Source organism: Mauremys reevesii, linkage group 8 (assembly GCF_016161935.1).
Source record: "Mauremys reevesii isolate NIE-2019 linkage group 8, ASM1616193v1, whole genome shotgun sequence".
Lineage (NCBI taxonomy): Eukaryota > Metazoa > Chordata > Testudines > Geoemydidae > Mauremys > Mauremys reevesii.
In genome coordinates, this window is record NC_052630.1 from 65,079,453 (window position 1) to 65,094,512 (window position 15,060).

The 15,060-nt window shown below is 39.3% G+C and overlaps 1 protein-coding gene across 2 annotated transcripts in view; it reads right to left on the bottom strand.

The window, feature by feature from the left end:
- DENND1B (DENN domain containing 1B) overlaps nt 1–15,060 on the bottom strand; it is a 253,203-nt gene that overhangs the window by 13,812 nt on the left and 224,331 nt on the right. For both annotated transcript variants that reach the window (XM_039484997.1, XM_039484996.1), the window contains one exon: nt 2,322–2,410. In XM_039484997.1, the coding sequence (XP_039340931.1) occupies nt 2,322–2,410 (89 nt within the window). The remainder of the gene's footprint in view (nt 1–2,321; nt 2,411–15,060) is intronic.

The window sequence follows — 15,060 nt, forward strand, 5'->3', positions numbered from 1 at the left end:
TTTAAGGAGCCACCAGACTCCTTGTTGTTTTTGTGGATACAGACTAACATGGCTACACCCTGATACTTTGAGTACAGTCTTTCAACCAGTTGTGAACTCCCCATATAGTAATTTCATGAAGACCACACTTCCCTACACTGCTTATGAGAATGTTTATTCCCCATATGGCTTACATTTGGGTAGAAATATCCACAAAACTACCTATTATTCTCCTTCAAAACCCTCCTAAAAGCTCTCCATTGCTGTGATGCCTTCAAAAGACTTGACAACCACTGACTTTCATGCTGACCAATATTGTCTCCTTGTTTCCTGGCACTACCTCATCTATTTGTTTGTATCAGTCTGTTGTCTCTTGTCTTGCATGTAGATATGAGCTCTTTGGGAGAGGGACCATCCTTTTCTTGAGTGTACAGTGCCAAGCACAAAGGGATCCTAGTCCATGACTAGGGCTCCTTGGTGCCATAATAATACAAATAAATAATAGTAATAATATGTTGCCCCTGTTTCTCTGCTACTAAAAGTAGGATTTTATTTCCATAGTAGCAGGGCCGGCTCTAGCTTTTTGCTGCCCCAAGCAAAAAAAATTTTGGCTGCCCCCCCCGCCTGGCTTTTTTTTTTTTTTTTGGCTTTTACACGTTTGCACTTTGCCGTTTTGATTTGACTATTTCAAATTTTTTTTAAAAAATGAAAACAGAGAATTTGTAGTTAATGAAATAAAAACATTTCCTGCTAGTAAAAAGAACAGGAGTCCTTGTGGCACCTTAGAGACTAACAACGTTCTTTCAGTTATTTCGTGGGCTACAGCCCACTTCATCAGATGAGCTATAGCCCACGAAAGCTTATGCTGAAATAAATTTGTTAGTTTCTAAGGTGCCACAAGGACTCTTGTTCTTTTTGCGGATACAGACTAACATGGCTGCTACTTTGAAATCTTTCCTACTAGTGTAATTTTAACATTTAATTTTAACAAAACCCTCCTGCCTGGCCCAACTCTTACCTTGCTGCGGATCTGGCCCGAGGTGGATTCATCTCCCAACACCGCCGCTCCCAGGGCCAGGAGTTGGGGCTGCTGCTGGATCCCAGCCCCGCTCATCCTTCGTCTTGGCCCTGGCACGAGCTGGGCTCAGCCTGGGCTGCCACTCTGCTCCCCTCTCCCGTCCCCTGGCAGGAAGCGGCGCAGAGGGGAGGAGGACGACGCAGAGGCAGGGACAAGCTGAGTAGGAGCGGCACGCCCGGGCACCATGTTCCCCCATCCTCTACAGCCAGAGCAGGGCCGCGCTACCAGCTCCCACCTGGGGGGTGTGGGGTGGCCGCTGACCACGAGAGAGCGGCAGGGACAAGCCGAGGAGGAGAAGACTGTCCTCTGCAGCCGGGGAAGGGCCTCGCTACCGGCTCCAGCCACTCTTCTGCGGTCAGCAGGCAACCCTTCTACCCCACCCCCAGGCGGAGCCGGTAGCACGGCCCTGTCCCGGCTGCAGAGGACGGGCCACTCCTCAGCTTGTTCGCGCCACTCTCCCTCGGTCAGTGGCCACCCCCCACCCCCCAGGCGGGAGCCAGTAGTGCAGCCCTGCCCCGGCTGCAGAGGACGGGCTGCTCCTCGGCTTGCAGCGGCGGGGACAAACTGAGGAGGAGGGGCCCGTCCTCTGCACTGGGGCAGGGCCGCGCTACTGGCTCCGCCTGGGGGTGGGGGTGGCCGCTGACTGCGGAAGAGCGGCGGGAGCCAGTAGCGCAGCCCTGCCCTGGCTGCAGAGGACGGGCCGGTCCTCAGCTTGTCCGTGCCGCTCTCCCGTGGTCAGCGGCCACCCCGCACCCTCCCAGGCGGGAGCTGGTAGTGCGGCCCTGCCCCGCCTGCAGAGGACGGACTGCTCCTCGGCTTGCAGTGGCGGGGACAAGCCGAGGAGGAGCGGCCTGTCCTCTGCAGCCGGGCAGGGCCGTGCTACCGGCTCCTGCCTGAGGGGTTGGGGATGGCAGCTGCCTGCGGGAGAGTGCCGGGGACAGAGCACTCGGCGGCAGAACAACAGGGTGGTTACCGCCGCCTGGGGCGGTCAGGATCCAGCCGGGATGCCGCTTCTGGTATGAGCTGGGGCCCCTGTATTATGCCGCCCCATATATTTTGCTGCCCTAGGCACCTCCTTGTTTAGCTGATGCCTAGAGCCGCCCCTGCATATTAGACCCTAGAACATGTAGCAATTTTTGGGTCAGGAGTCACACTGGCAAAATATTCACTCATGTGAACTCAACTGGTTTAAAAACCCATTTGTGGGACTCACTGACATACATATAGTCTCTCTCTGTCTCTCTCACACACAGAGGTTGCTTACTTGCTTGTTCTGTCCATTTCATCATCGTCATCGTCATCCAGGGCAGAATCATGATTGCTGACATTGGAAAGGTGTTGGCTGAAACGCGTCTGGAGAGGAAAAATTAACATTGTGATCTTTCTTTATTTTCTTGCCTTTTGATCACTGTTCATTTGGGGTCTGACCACCCTCTACTCATTTATTTCAATGAGAGTAGAGGCCTTAGAAGAATTGAGCCTTTGATGGGGAGCATTATGTATTATGTATCGATAAGGGAGATCCTTTAGGGATTCTCAAAGGAGGACCAAAAGAACTCAAACATCACCAATAAAAGAGTAAACAATGCAGTACATTTTTCTTTATGGACATAGGTAGCCTAATAATTCATGTAAACCCTTAACACCAGTTGAAGAAGTTGAAGATGAAGAAGCTGCACTGAAGAGCACAGGCTATTTTTTCTTGCAAGTATCTTAGACAAATAACTGTGGTTCAGTGTCTCCAGACATAAACTTTAGAACTTCACACAAGTACAAGTGGCTAACTGTATATGAGAAATTAAGTCATTTCTGGAATAGTGAATATTAAATGAAGCATGAGGCTCTTTATGTATCTTCTTTACCATGTAGTATGCAGAATTCTTTTGAAGTGTTTTACTGTACTTAAACAAATGTCTCAATTACCTTAATAAAAGCTCTGGGACAGAAATTTTGGTGGCTTGTACAATGGAAAGGGCAGAAACCTCCCTCAAAATTCTATGCATCTTTAATACTTATGTGACAATTAACATACGCAGAAGAGCCACAGAAAATATCTTCACATAACAGAAAACTGACCATTTTGAAATGTGTGCGAAGTCGAAGTACCTATGTTACCTAACTTAAAAAAACCCAAAGAAACCAACCATACACTACTATAGAGAAGTGAATGTCTAAGCTTACAATGAGTCCCTGATGTTGAGAAAGTGTGGCTTTATCTCAAACTGCTTGGAAAAGCTCACTGAAGATTTCACTATGCCACCTAGTACAGATGCTGCCACAATGAACTAGAGCATTGTTCTACATAAACACCAACACAATGTCTACAATACTTTTTCTTCTCCATGAGTGTCTCTGGGTATATACATTGCAGGTTACCACAAATATGTTTTTCTTCAAGACTGAATGACAAGAAATGTTTTAATTTATGCAGCTACATTTTGTAGTACTTTTTTCATGGATCTTAGTCTTTTCTGCATTGCTTTACTACAGAGAGGAAACATGTGGCCCTTAATGATTTACCAGTTGATAAGAACATAAGAATGGCCATACTGGGTCCGACCATACTGGGTCCATCTTCTAGCCACTATTTTGTCTCCCAAAAGTGGCCAATGCCAGATGCTTCAAAGGGAATGAACAGAACAGGGCAATCATCAAGAGATCCATCCCCTGTTGTTCAGTCCCAGTCTCTGGCAGTCAGAGGCTAGGGACACCAAAGAGCATGGGATTGCATCCCTGACCATCTCGGCTAACAGCCACCGAGGGACCTAACCTCCATGAACTTATCTAATTTTTTTTTAACCTAGTTATAGACTTGGCCTTCACAGCATCCCCTGGCAATGTGTTCCACAGACTGTGTGTTGTGTGAATTACTTCCTTTTGTTTGTTTTAAGCCTGCTGCCTATTAACTTAATCGGGTGACTCCTGGTTTTTGTGTTATGTGAAGGGGTAAATAACACTTCCCTATTCACTTTTCCCACACCATTCATGATTTTATACACCTCTATGATATCCCACCCCCAACATCTCTTTCCCAAGCTGAACAGTCTCAGTGTTCCATACCTCTAATAATTTTTATTGCCCTCTCTGTACATTTTTCTATTTCTAATACCTTTTCTGAGAAGGTATTACTTATTACTGACTTTTCTATTTTTAAAGGTGAAATCAGGCAAAGAACACAGACTAAACTTTACAATGGAACCAATATTTGAGCGTGGAACAGAACACTGTAGATATTAGTCGATATCTAATGAAACAGTGGACAGCTGACTCGTCAGTGATGAATGCTACTGAAAGTATCTTTTGAAACATATCCTCTTTATGGCTAGCAGCAGTGACACTCAGTTGTCTAAACATTTATCTGTGTTGGGGCCATTAAAATACTTTGATTCCATAGTATTGTGAATGAACTAATTCTCAATAGAGATTCCCACTGACATGTTGATTCCAGATAAATTTCTCATTTAATACAAATTAAGGCCTCAGTCCTGCAAGTGGAAAGCCCGGTTCTGTAGACACATCAGATTTAGTTTTTGCAACCATAAATCATCTCAGTGATTAAACAAGAAGTCTTCAAGAGAAGAAGGGCTATTCCAAAATGAAGAATTCATTCCATTTTTAAAAAATGCTTATCAAAAATACAAATAAAAAAAGCAACTGCAACAGGCTTTTTATATGGAAGCATTAATTCTATCAACAGAATAAAATCCCATGGGATTACACTGACTGGCTCCTAGAAACAAACAGTAGAAATAGTTTCAAAGAGTGAATGTGTCAGGTTAAAAAAAAAAAAAGGGAAAAGGTGTGTCTTTGGAAAATTGGAACTGAACAAGCTGATTAGAACTGGCATATGCCACAGGGCTTAACAGTTACCCTTGCCTGGGCTCTTTTGAGAGGTCTTCTAAAAGTATTACCGTTTCCCATTACTCTGCACATTAGTGGATACCAGCAGCAATAGCATAGTACACGAAGGCAGAGCATGACACAACATATGCCGATGAAGTAAATAAAAATAAGAGAGACATTTCTGCCTTTCCCCTTGACTTTCACTCTCTCTTTGGAGATGGATTTTTGAATTTTTGTGGGTGTGGTTTTATCGGAGGAATTTTTTTTTACATCCAATTGGTGAATGCTAATATAAATAAAATGAGATGTACATAAAAATATTTAAAATCTTGATTAAAAATCTTAAAAGAAAGAAATATACTATAAGTACATTTTCAGGCCTAAACAAGCACATTCACAATCATCTAAGGCACCATGAAATAGCCACTGAGACAAAATACAACATATGTTTTTGAATAGATGACTTTCCTCTCAGAGTTGCAATAAAAATGACTAGGAGGGAGGAGTATGTCCAGACTGCTTTGCAAAAAAGAAAAAAATCCTCTTAATAAATTCTAAATGGAGAGCCATAAATCTTTTTCAAAGCTCTACTAGATGAAGTGACATAGTATGTGCACCTGCAAAAACTGTCAAAGTCATTTAAGAAAACCTTCCATTACTGATGAACCCTGCTGTTTGGAGTTATTTAAGCTTTTAATTTCTGTCTTTTCTGCATTTTGAAGTGTGCACACTTTTTATACCATTTCATAAAAAAAGAGACAGACCTTTGTTTCCTTCCTGATCAGAGTTCTAATAAACAGACCTCTTAAATTCATTACCAGAAAAAAACAAGATCGTAACCCTCCTTTCTTGCTGCACCAAAACTTTATAAAGACTTAATAAACTGTTGTCATAATTTGCTTTATAAAGTAAGTAAAACTTCCTACAATTACTAAACTCATATGGCTTCTTCCAGTTGGTACTGTTTATATAACAAATTTAATAATAAAATCTTCATAAAAAATATATATATATATATAAATATATATAAATGTAGACTGCATGAAATGTACGTGTGTATGTGTGTGTGTGTATATATATATATATATATATATATATACACACACACATATATATATATATATATATATATATATACACATATATATATATATATATACGTATACGTATATATATATACATATATACACATATATATATATATATATATATACATACATACACACACACACACATACGTTTCATGCAGTCTACATTTTCCTTATCTTACTTAGAGTAAAGTGAAGGTTTCTCTGACAGATATCCCCACCTCTTCTGGCTCACACAGATTATTAACTATGTCATCTTTTCCTTCCTCTCTGTGAAATATAGTGTAAGTTCCACAAAGAAACAATTTAAGAAATGATCAGTTGGTGGCCTTCATAAGCCACTTCAGTGAACCACCCATGAAGCTTAACTGGTCTCTACAGAAGCTATGGGAAAGGAGCAATTGTAGCCAGCGCGGGGATGAGTACAGAGACCCATCTCCAACCACCAGATGGCATCATGGTGCCTGCTGATGTCACTACAGCATGGGCCATTCATCTATCCTGGAGCCTCTATGGAGCACTGGAATTGGTGAGCTGGTGACATATCTGTGATGCTGTTGCTTCTTCCCTAATGCCAAGACATGTTTCCTTTCATCATTAATGTATGTTATTTTAATAAGGTTATGACTGCTTAGCCATAATTTTCACAACTCTGTCTTCTCTGGTCTTTGCTTTTTTGGAAAACCTCTATCTTTACAACGTTTGCTGTCTAGAGGACTGAGATGGATGCTGGCAACTGTGAATAAAGCGAAGATTATAGCAGCAACTATAAATATAGACAGAACCAAATAAAATGAGGAAAGTTACAAAAGGAAAAAAGTTCTCTCACATATGACAGTGGTTTCATAAACTTGCTATGATGGCCCCAAAATCTCAAAAATGTAGGAGAAATACATAAATACTAAAGGATTTAAAAGTTAATTTGTTACATTTTTGGTTGGGCATGAAAGCCAATCTTTGAAATGTCAGGTTTTTTATTTAATACTGCAACTTTCAGGATCATAACTTTCAGATAATGAGCCCTTATTAATCAGTACAAACACAGGAAGTTTGATAAGGCTACTGCCATTAATTGTCCTCAACATGAGAAACAAATAAGCCTTTGAAAAATGGCAGCTCAAATATAGTTTCACTTTTACTGACTATTCAATATATTAACATTTAAAGTTTTCAACTGTGTTTAAAATAAAATATGTGAAGTAAAGTTTCCTTCTGGTTTAATATATGAAAGTTACTCATTTAATATGAGAAAGCTAGATAAGGAAAACTCAGTCATCAGAAATTCTATTTCTCACAGTCCCCTCCTTCTCGCATCCTATCCAGCAACAAGAATTACAGACAGAAACAAGGAGGCAAAAAATCAGTTAGTTCAGGGTACTATGAAGCACTAATCCACCCACTCCTTTCCAGTTAGATACTTCCAGGCTATAGTAAAGGACAATGAGATAATAGGGAAAATACTTTTAGTTACACTCCTCAAGGGCAGACTAGAATGATGCAGGAAATGGGAGGAAAAGAGAGGACTATGACAAATGGGATTACAGTTGAGTAAATTTTCCCTCGTTCAGTGTTCCTCTTCTTTATTATACCAAGCAACCACATTTACAGACAAATGATGTCATAAGAAGTGAGCCACGGCAGTTATGTTTACTTGACAATTGTGCTCAGAGCACCTAATAGCTAATACGTTTCAGTAGGCAAGGACTGATCCAACTGGAAACAGCAGACACAGTTGGGAGGAGATGAACAAATGGCCACTTCAAATTTCAGTATCATGTACTTCTGCTCTGAGAGTCTGGAACAGTTCACACTGGCCTCATACAAAATGGCATTTGGCTGTTTGCCCTGGACATAAATTAACAGGATATAGTCTTTAATCTGCCAAAACACTGTAGTTTTGGTACCTTTTGCCACTTGTTATAACCATCACAAACAGGAAACTTCTAAAACTATGAGTGCAAGATAGAAAATGACTTCAAAACTGCAGGGAAAGACACTTTCTCTGCTGCAGCAAATACAGATAAGGACACCAAGTAAGTAAACCAACAGGTTAGTTAATATACAACTCTGAATTAATCCCCAGAACAAACTCAGTGGGAAAGTCAGTGAACTGTCTGGTTTTGAAAGACGCAAACTACTGAAGGAGAAATAATCAGTGAGTTTAATTCCCCCCTCTCTGTGGGATATCTTGACAGCAACTGAAATGCTACCTTAAGAGAACCTTACTTATAATTTCAGGGATAGGTCTCTCAAAGTTTGAATGTGGTTCCATGTACCACGGGAAATTTGAAAACTACTTGCTGGTATTAGGAATCTGTGAAGGAAGGGACTAAAGAAGCTTTGGGGCATAATGATGAGAATCAATTTCGCTACTTTTAATGGGGCTATGAATAGTTCAGAAGGCTGAAGGATGGACCTGGAGAGAATTAATTTAAAGCAGATGTAAAGGTCTTACAGACCTTTCTTGAAATCAGTCAGAATTAAAACACTAGTAGTCTGGGAGCTGTAGCCCAGATATTAACATACTTCCTGAAAAACATGAGAACACAGGTTCCATTTCCAAGGATGATTACTGTTATAGTTAACAGAGGCTCATGCTAAACTAGTTCTCTGTGATGATGTCCTTCCCTTAAAGGTAAACTACTCACCAAGTAGAGCAAGGAATTAAATAGAGAGAAGGATGTGTGTGTGCCAGGGAATGCGGGCAACAAGAGAGTGAAACTGGTATATGTGTAGGGAAACACGGGGAGGAAGATGAAATTTGGGGATGCAGAGGTCAGGAGGTTGGGGAACCTGGGATGTACAATCTGGCTGTTTTGCACTGCTCTGATGATACAAAACAGCTGTAAACCCAGCTTAAATGGCCAGAACACTTGGGTTGCTTTGCGCTGCTGCTAAGTAGGGTGAAGCAGTCAGAACATATCAGTTAATCTGATCCTAAAATGTTAAAATAAAGAAAAATTGATTTCAGGTTGATAAATCATATCTTCAAATCATTAGAAATATCACATGGTAACATTGTCTTTGGGATTTCTGTTAATAGTTCATATACAAAATTATTGCTGTTTTAAAAAAGGGGAAATTACCAGACCAAAAGCTATGTGAAAAGAGAGGTAAGGTTAAGGATACATATGAGTAATTTGGAGTAAAAGAGATTACAGGGATGTTGTAATGATTCCCAGAAAAGCATTATACATTCAGAGCCCCAGAGCCAAAGAGACCCTGTCGCCTCTGCTGGCTAGAATGTGGGAGGAGGAAGATAGCCTATCAGCTCCAAGCTCCCTCCATGGGGAGAAGGGCATCTGGAAGGGCATAACTCTTCCAGAAAGGTCATGAGAAGGGTCATTGCCATGAGAAGCTGGGCAACACCCTGATGGTAGGCATAGATTTCATCCAATATATATTTACAATATACATCCGAATTGGGAAGCATGGCATTGATATTACCAACCCCAAACATACAAAAGTCATGATTTTTGGGGCCCGATGTTTGCAATTGTCTTAAAAATCATGAGGGTTGTTTTTTTTTTAACCAAAATAATAAATGTTGGGTTCTTTTTATTTCCCTTCTGATTTCTGAAGCCTGCTGAGGCTTCATGTTTTCACACAACCATGAGGACTAGAAACTTTTTTAAAAATGAAAACTGAGATTTTCACATGAATCACAGGATTCCATGAGCTGAGGCTTTAGGAACAGACCCAAATAAGACTCACAATAAAACCAGGAGAGTTGGCAATATTGCATCAGCTGCAACCCTGTCATGCAGACCTACAGGCTGTGTTAGAGCCTATCCGGGTGAGGAACTCTCAGGATGACTGTGAAATCTACGAAGCTAATCTATGTTGTGGGGCAATGGAGTTGAGCCTTAGGTGTGATTTCAACATCATCTTAGTTCAGAGTCCATGATCAGAAGATTTAATCATGAGGAGGAAATCTTCCTGCTAGTTCCATTTACATTTATCCCTTCCAGCTGCCAACTCTACTAGCTGTAAGGTCTCGACAGGAAAGGATTTTTCCTGTTGCTCTTCTCCCTGCTTTTTCCATCAGCCATACTCATTGTCCTATACCTGAATCACTTCTTCTTTCATTGCTTCCCTCTAACGTACAGGAGGTTAGAGACCAGACAGAAGGGGCGCTGAAGCTGGAGACATAAGGCTGCTCTCTCCATGCTTCTAGGTCAGGAGGCAAAATTAAGTTGGAAAGAAAGCAGATGGATTGGTGTCTTGAATTGACAGAACTTTTGACTCCTTCCTTCTGCTAGGTGGAGCCATAACACTATCTGTAACTGCTGTTCTTAGGTAGGATGCGAGAAGAGGGATGCATGGCAAATAAAAGTAAGATATAAATATCAATGTAATTTATCTTGATTAGTAGTCTACCCCTAGTTACTTCAGTTAATTATCAAATATTAAAGAGCTTCTTCTGATTCTCCACAGCATACTCAGCACAATAGTGTTTCTTTTTCAGAACCTTAAAAGAATCCTTTGTTTGTGCAACACTAAGGCTGTTTTTGTGGGACTCGCAGCTGAACTGCCTTTTCATTCATTAGTTCCAGAACTAAAATAGATTGCATATGTCAAAAGAACCCACCTGCCAAGCTTTCACTTTCTAGGTTTCTCATTTGGATAAAGCTGAGGCAGTATGTGTTGGTGCCTTGGCCCTGAAAAGGCCAACTACTCATCTAAATGCCACAAAGGCCAGCAAGAGCTTCTGGACCAGCTTCCAGGCTCTCCCTTTTTTTTGTTTGGAAACTTGATGACAGACAGAGATGGCTCTCAAGTATGGTTTTTCACTGGGGAGGCAAAACCAAAGAAGGGCAGATGTCTTCTATAGAATAAAATGAAACATGAGACTATAAGTCAATAATGAGTAAAGGAGAAACTTGCACCAGTAATGCAGCTAGTACCATAAGAGTTCCTTCTGTTTTGTTAAGATCTTAACTGGGGAAAAAGAAAAAGAAAAGAAAAAGAATGGGCTAAGAACAGAGGAGAAACGATAGAGATAAAAATAAAAAGCTTTATAATATAAGCATTGTCTCCTTTTTCTTTTAAATACAACAATTTGCTAAATAAATCACTGAAACAAGGTAGTCCCCCTTCAATATTTTTTCCATAATTAATCTCAAGAGTATGGTTATGCCACAAAATATTTTAAGTAAATTAAGGAAACAGATTGTTACTGTTCTGAGAGTACATCTACAAAAATAAAGATTGTTCTGTTTGAAGGACATGGATATGACAAACATCTATAAGTCTGCATACTCTTTTAGATAAGAATTCTATTGAGATAATGGTTACTGTTTTGTTTCTAAAAGATCTCTTGATGTAAAGAGCAAGCATTCACCATATGACACTGGCTACATATATGCTTGTAATATATGGGAAGATATCAGGACCACCAGAGGGCACTCTCGTAATTTACAATTTGAATTTTTTGCTGTCTAGGTTTTTCATTTTTAATTAAAAGAAAAGCTGAACAATTTGCAGAATGAAGAGCTCTTACTTGACATATAAAGACAAAAAACCTTCCCCAGAAATTAAAAGAATACTAAAATTGCTTGCAATATTTTCAAATTATGCCCTCTTTTGTTCAAAATATATAATTTACCAATTGACCGAAGTTTATTGCAGAACAAATACTTCATAGGAAAAGTTTCCCTAAAGATGAAGCACACTATTAAATTACAAATTCAAAACTGCTAATTGTTACTGCATATGACATCTGTCAATTATAATATTTTATCTTCATTACTTTAATTATTCAATGAGGATTAAAGCTACCCAAGATCCATGTAGGATTTTCAGTAGATAGGAGGCATATGGACAGAAGCTATTATTCTGTGTTTCCCAAATGTGACCCCAAACATTTCAGCTGAATCCAGATACAACAGAAAGCATGGAACCACAACTTTTAGATTTTTAAAATTATGAAGATGTTCGATTCGTGTTTGATAATGGGACTTGTGTCTCCCTCTTTTGCAGTATTTATTTCAGCAGCACTCCAATGGCCCAATTTTGCTCCACTCTCCTCTTCTCCCATTTCCTTTCTATTCTCACCATGACCCGCCATAATCACCTTTTACCAGGTTGGGAGGGTAGTCAGGTACTGGAGGCTCTTTGCAGCTAATATTTGTGTCATTTGTTTGCTAGCCATTGGAGATGGTATTGATAGATGGGGCATTCGGTATTCTCCTGAAGATGCCGAATGTTGCCTCCTCCTCTGAGACTTACTATAGCTGTTGAGGAGGAGCCAAAGTACACATTCTATCACTTGAACTGTGGATGTTCTATTCATTATACTATATTTATAGTAAGTATCTGAAAGTCACATCTATGTTCTGCTTTAAAAAGAAAAGAGAAAGAATACTTTTATTTGGTCAATTCACTTATGTTTGGGGAAAGCAAGATAAAAGGTTTAATCCGAACTGGTTTTAGTTACACTTGTTACATAAAGAGGTTTCAATTATAAATGAGATTTTTAAAACACTATATTTAAAATATTGCATAGTCATGACAAGTAGTTAACTTGGTTGCTTTGATATATGTGTAAGTAAAGTAGCAGGGACACATTGGGATTCCCAGTAAATCCACACTTACAATCCAAATTCCCTATTTTTTATTATGGCTACAAGTTACTGCATGCCTATAAGTCTTACGTCTATTTCCTTTGAGACAAGGGTGCATTGGTAGCTTGTTAATTATAAAATGAGCTCATAGCTGTTACACAGTACTCTGCAAATCTGCTAGCATGTTTTATAAGCCACTGAATACATAATGACTATTTAAACCCAGCAATGTTCCCTTTTAAATAAGCCACCAATCACCTGGGATAATGGTTACATATGGTAAAATTACATAGATCATATTCATGAAAACAAACAGATCTTCCTGGTATTCCTCCTTTTTTCTTACTGAAACTCTTTTTTTTTTTTTGTATTTTAAGCAATATGGTAGAAACATGGTTGTGTCTGTGTACACTCCCCTGCCCCCACCCCGAAATCTGCACTGCATCAATGCATGTAAAGAAAAGGAATTAAAATGAATTCTGAAAAACTGAGTTCTCAGTAGTTTAATTCATGTATTACCAAAAAATGTTGGTAAATAGTAAAAGCATAGTCAACAGAGTGTAATTTCCTAATAATATGTGGCAAAATAATGTAAACATGGGCTGAAACAATCTCATGTTTTGCTTTAGTTTGTCATTCAAAACATTTAATTGGAAATTTCTCATATTATCTCATGCATCTTGTCTACTTAGAATACAGAAAATATCAGAGAAATGCTATTAGTTCAAGGCATGAAACAGTTAACAGTAGTGTACATGCCAAGGTTTTAATAAGGCTTAACAATAAAAAGCTTCAATCCTCTACTTTCACTAGATTTTGTTGTTGTGGTTTTCCCTTGCTTAGGGCAATCCATCTGTTAATGTTGACTTGCAATACAGCTAAGCTCACGCACACACAAAAAGCCCAGAATAGCTAACCTAAGCAAGAGTGAGCTCAAACGTATATTAGAGAGAGAGAGAGAGAGAGAGAGAGAGAGAGAGAGAGAGAATGAACAATTTTTCTAACACTATCTATCTTAGGCTAAGTTGAATTGTGGGTTTTTTGTTTTGTTTTTTGTTTTGCTTTCTTTGGGAAAGATTTCCCAAATGCTAATTAAAGGAAACCAATATAATCACTATAGTTTGTGATAAGAGATTTAATTATTTATCCTCTGATTAAGCTTCAGCAGCTCTTTTACATATCATAATTCATTCTGATTTTTTTAAAGTCTAATTTTTTTAAAAACAACCACAAGGGCAATGATAAAGATTAGTAAATATTCATTGTTAAAAAAGGCTCTGCATTGTGACCCGTGCCGGTATTCTCACTGGGCCAAACTGGCCTTGTTTTCAATAAAACCAGAGAAGAATCCTTTCCCTTGAGCCCTGTTAGGCTGAGGCTGCAGTTGGAACTGTCATCTTCACACAAAAGCAAAGGGGTTGGGTTTTACAAACGCAAAGCCTAATTGGAAGATCTTCATGGCTGTACCCTTGACATTTATTTAAGCCTCATCAACAAAACAGGAAATAACCGTACTAATTAGTAGACCAGCATACAAACTACTATTTTTTGGGGTAAAATGCAGATTCACATTCTATTGTACAAAATCTCCTGGTAATGAAACAGTCATTAAACTGATCCCTAGAATCAAGAGAACTTCAGCATCATACACTATTTTATAAAGTATTTTTTTTAAATTATCAACAATATTTTTGAATTAATTTCAAATGACTAATTTGGCATTTATGGTTTGCTGAAAAGCAGCAATGGGGAAATAAAAACTCCCATCAATAGGCCTGACATGAAACAGAAAGTGTAACATTAAATTCTTTATGTTGCAGTACTTTAAAATGACTTACTGTGAGATGGTTGAGGAGTGGGGGGCTGGGGGAAGCCCTCATTGTTTTGAGGTAAGAAGACTTAAAAATCTACACTGTCTGGGATTTTAGAAGTATTCTCATAGTTGATTTCTCAATGAACCACCCTTTATCCATTATTTAAAATGTATATTTAAATGCATAAGCTACTTGTGACCATTAGCACTATCTTATTTTTCAGTTACTACAGTGAGATGACAGTGAGCAGCGCCATTTTAGAAACCTGGACAAAAAGATTAATCAGCAGGAAGGAAAGCTTCAGACAAAGCTCTACAATTATGAAGTGTAGCAATGAATGCAATTCACTTTCTTTTAATAATAATATTAATAATAATAAGTAATATAATTTATATAGATGCAAGCTCTCAAAGCCAACAGTTAGTTCAATGGATCTTGCATTATTATTAACTGATACTAAGAGCCTCCATGTTTAAAAACAGCACTAATTATAACACGTAGGACAGCCTGAGACTCCACATAGATAATGATGTTTTGGGACCGCAAAGCCCAGTTTGCATTTTTTGGAACTGTAGAAGACCAAACTTCTTGGTCAGTGATTACAGCTTGTTTTTTCCTGCCCACTGAGTGCATGTGACATTCAGGGTAGAGGATGGGGTGGGGACATAGGTCATGCTGCTCTCTCAGCTCGG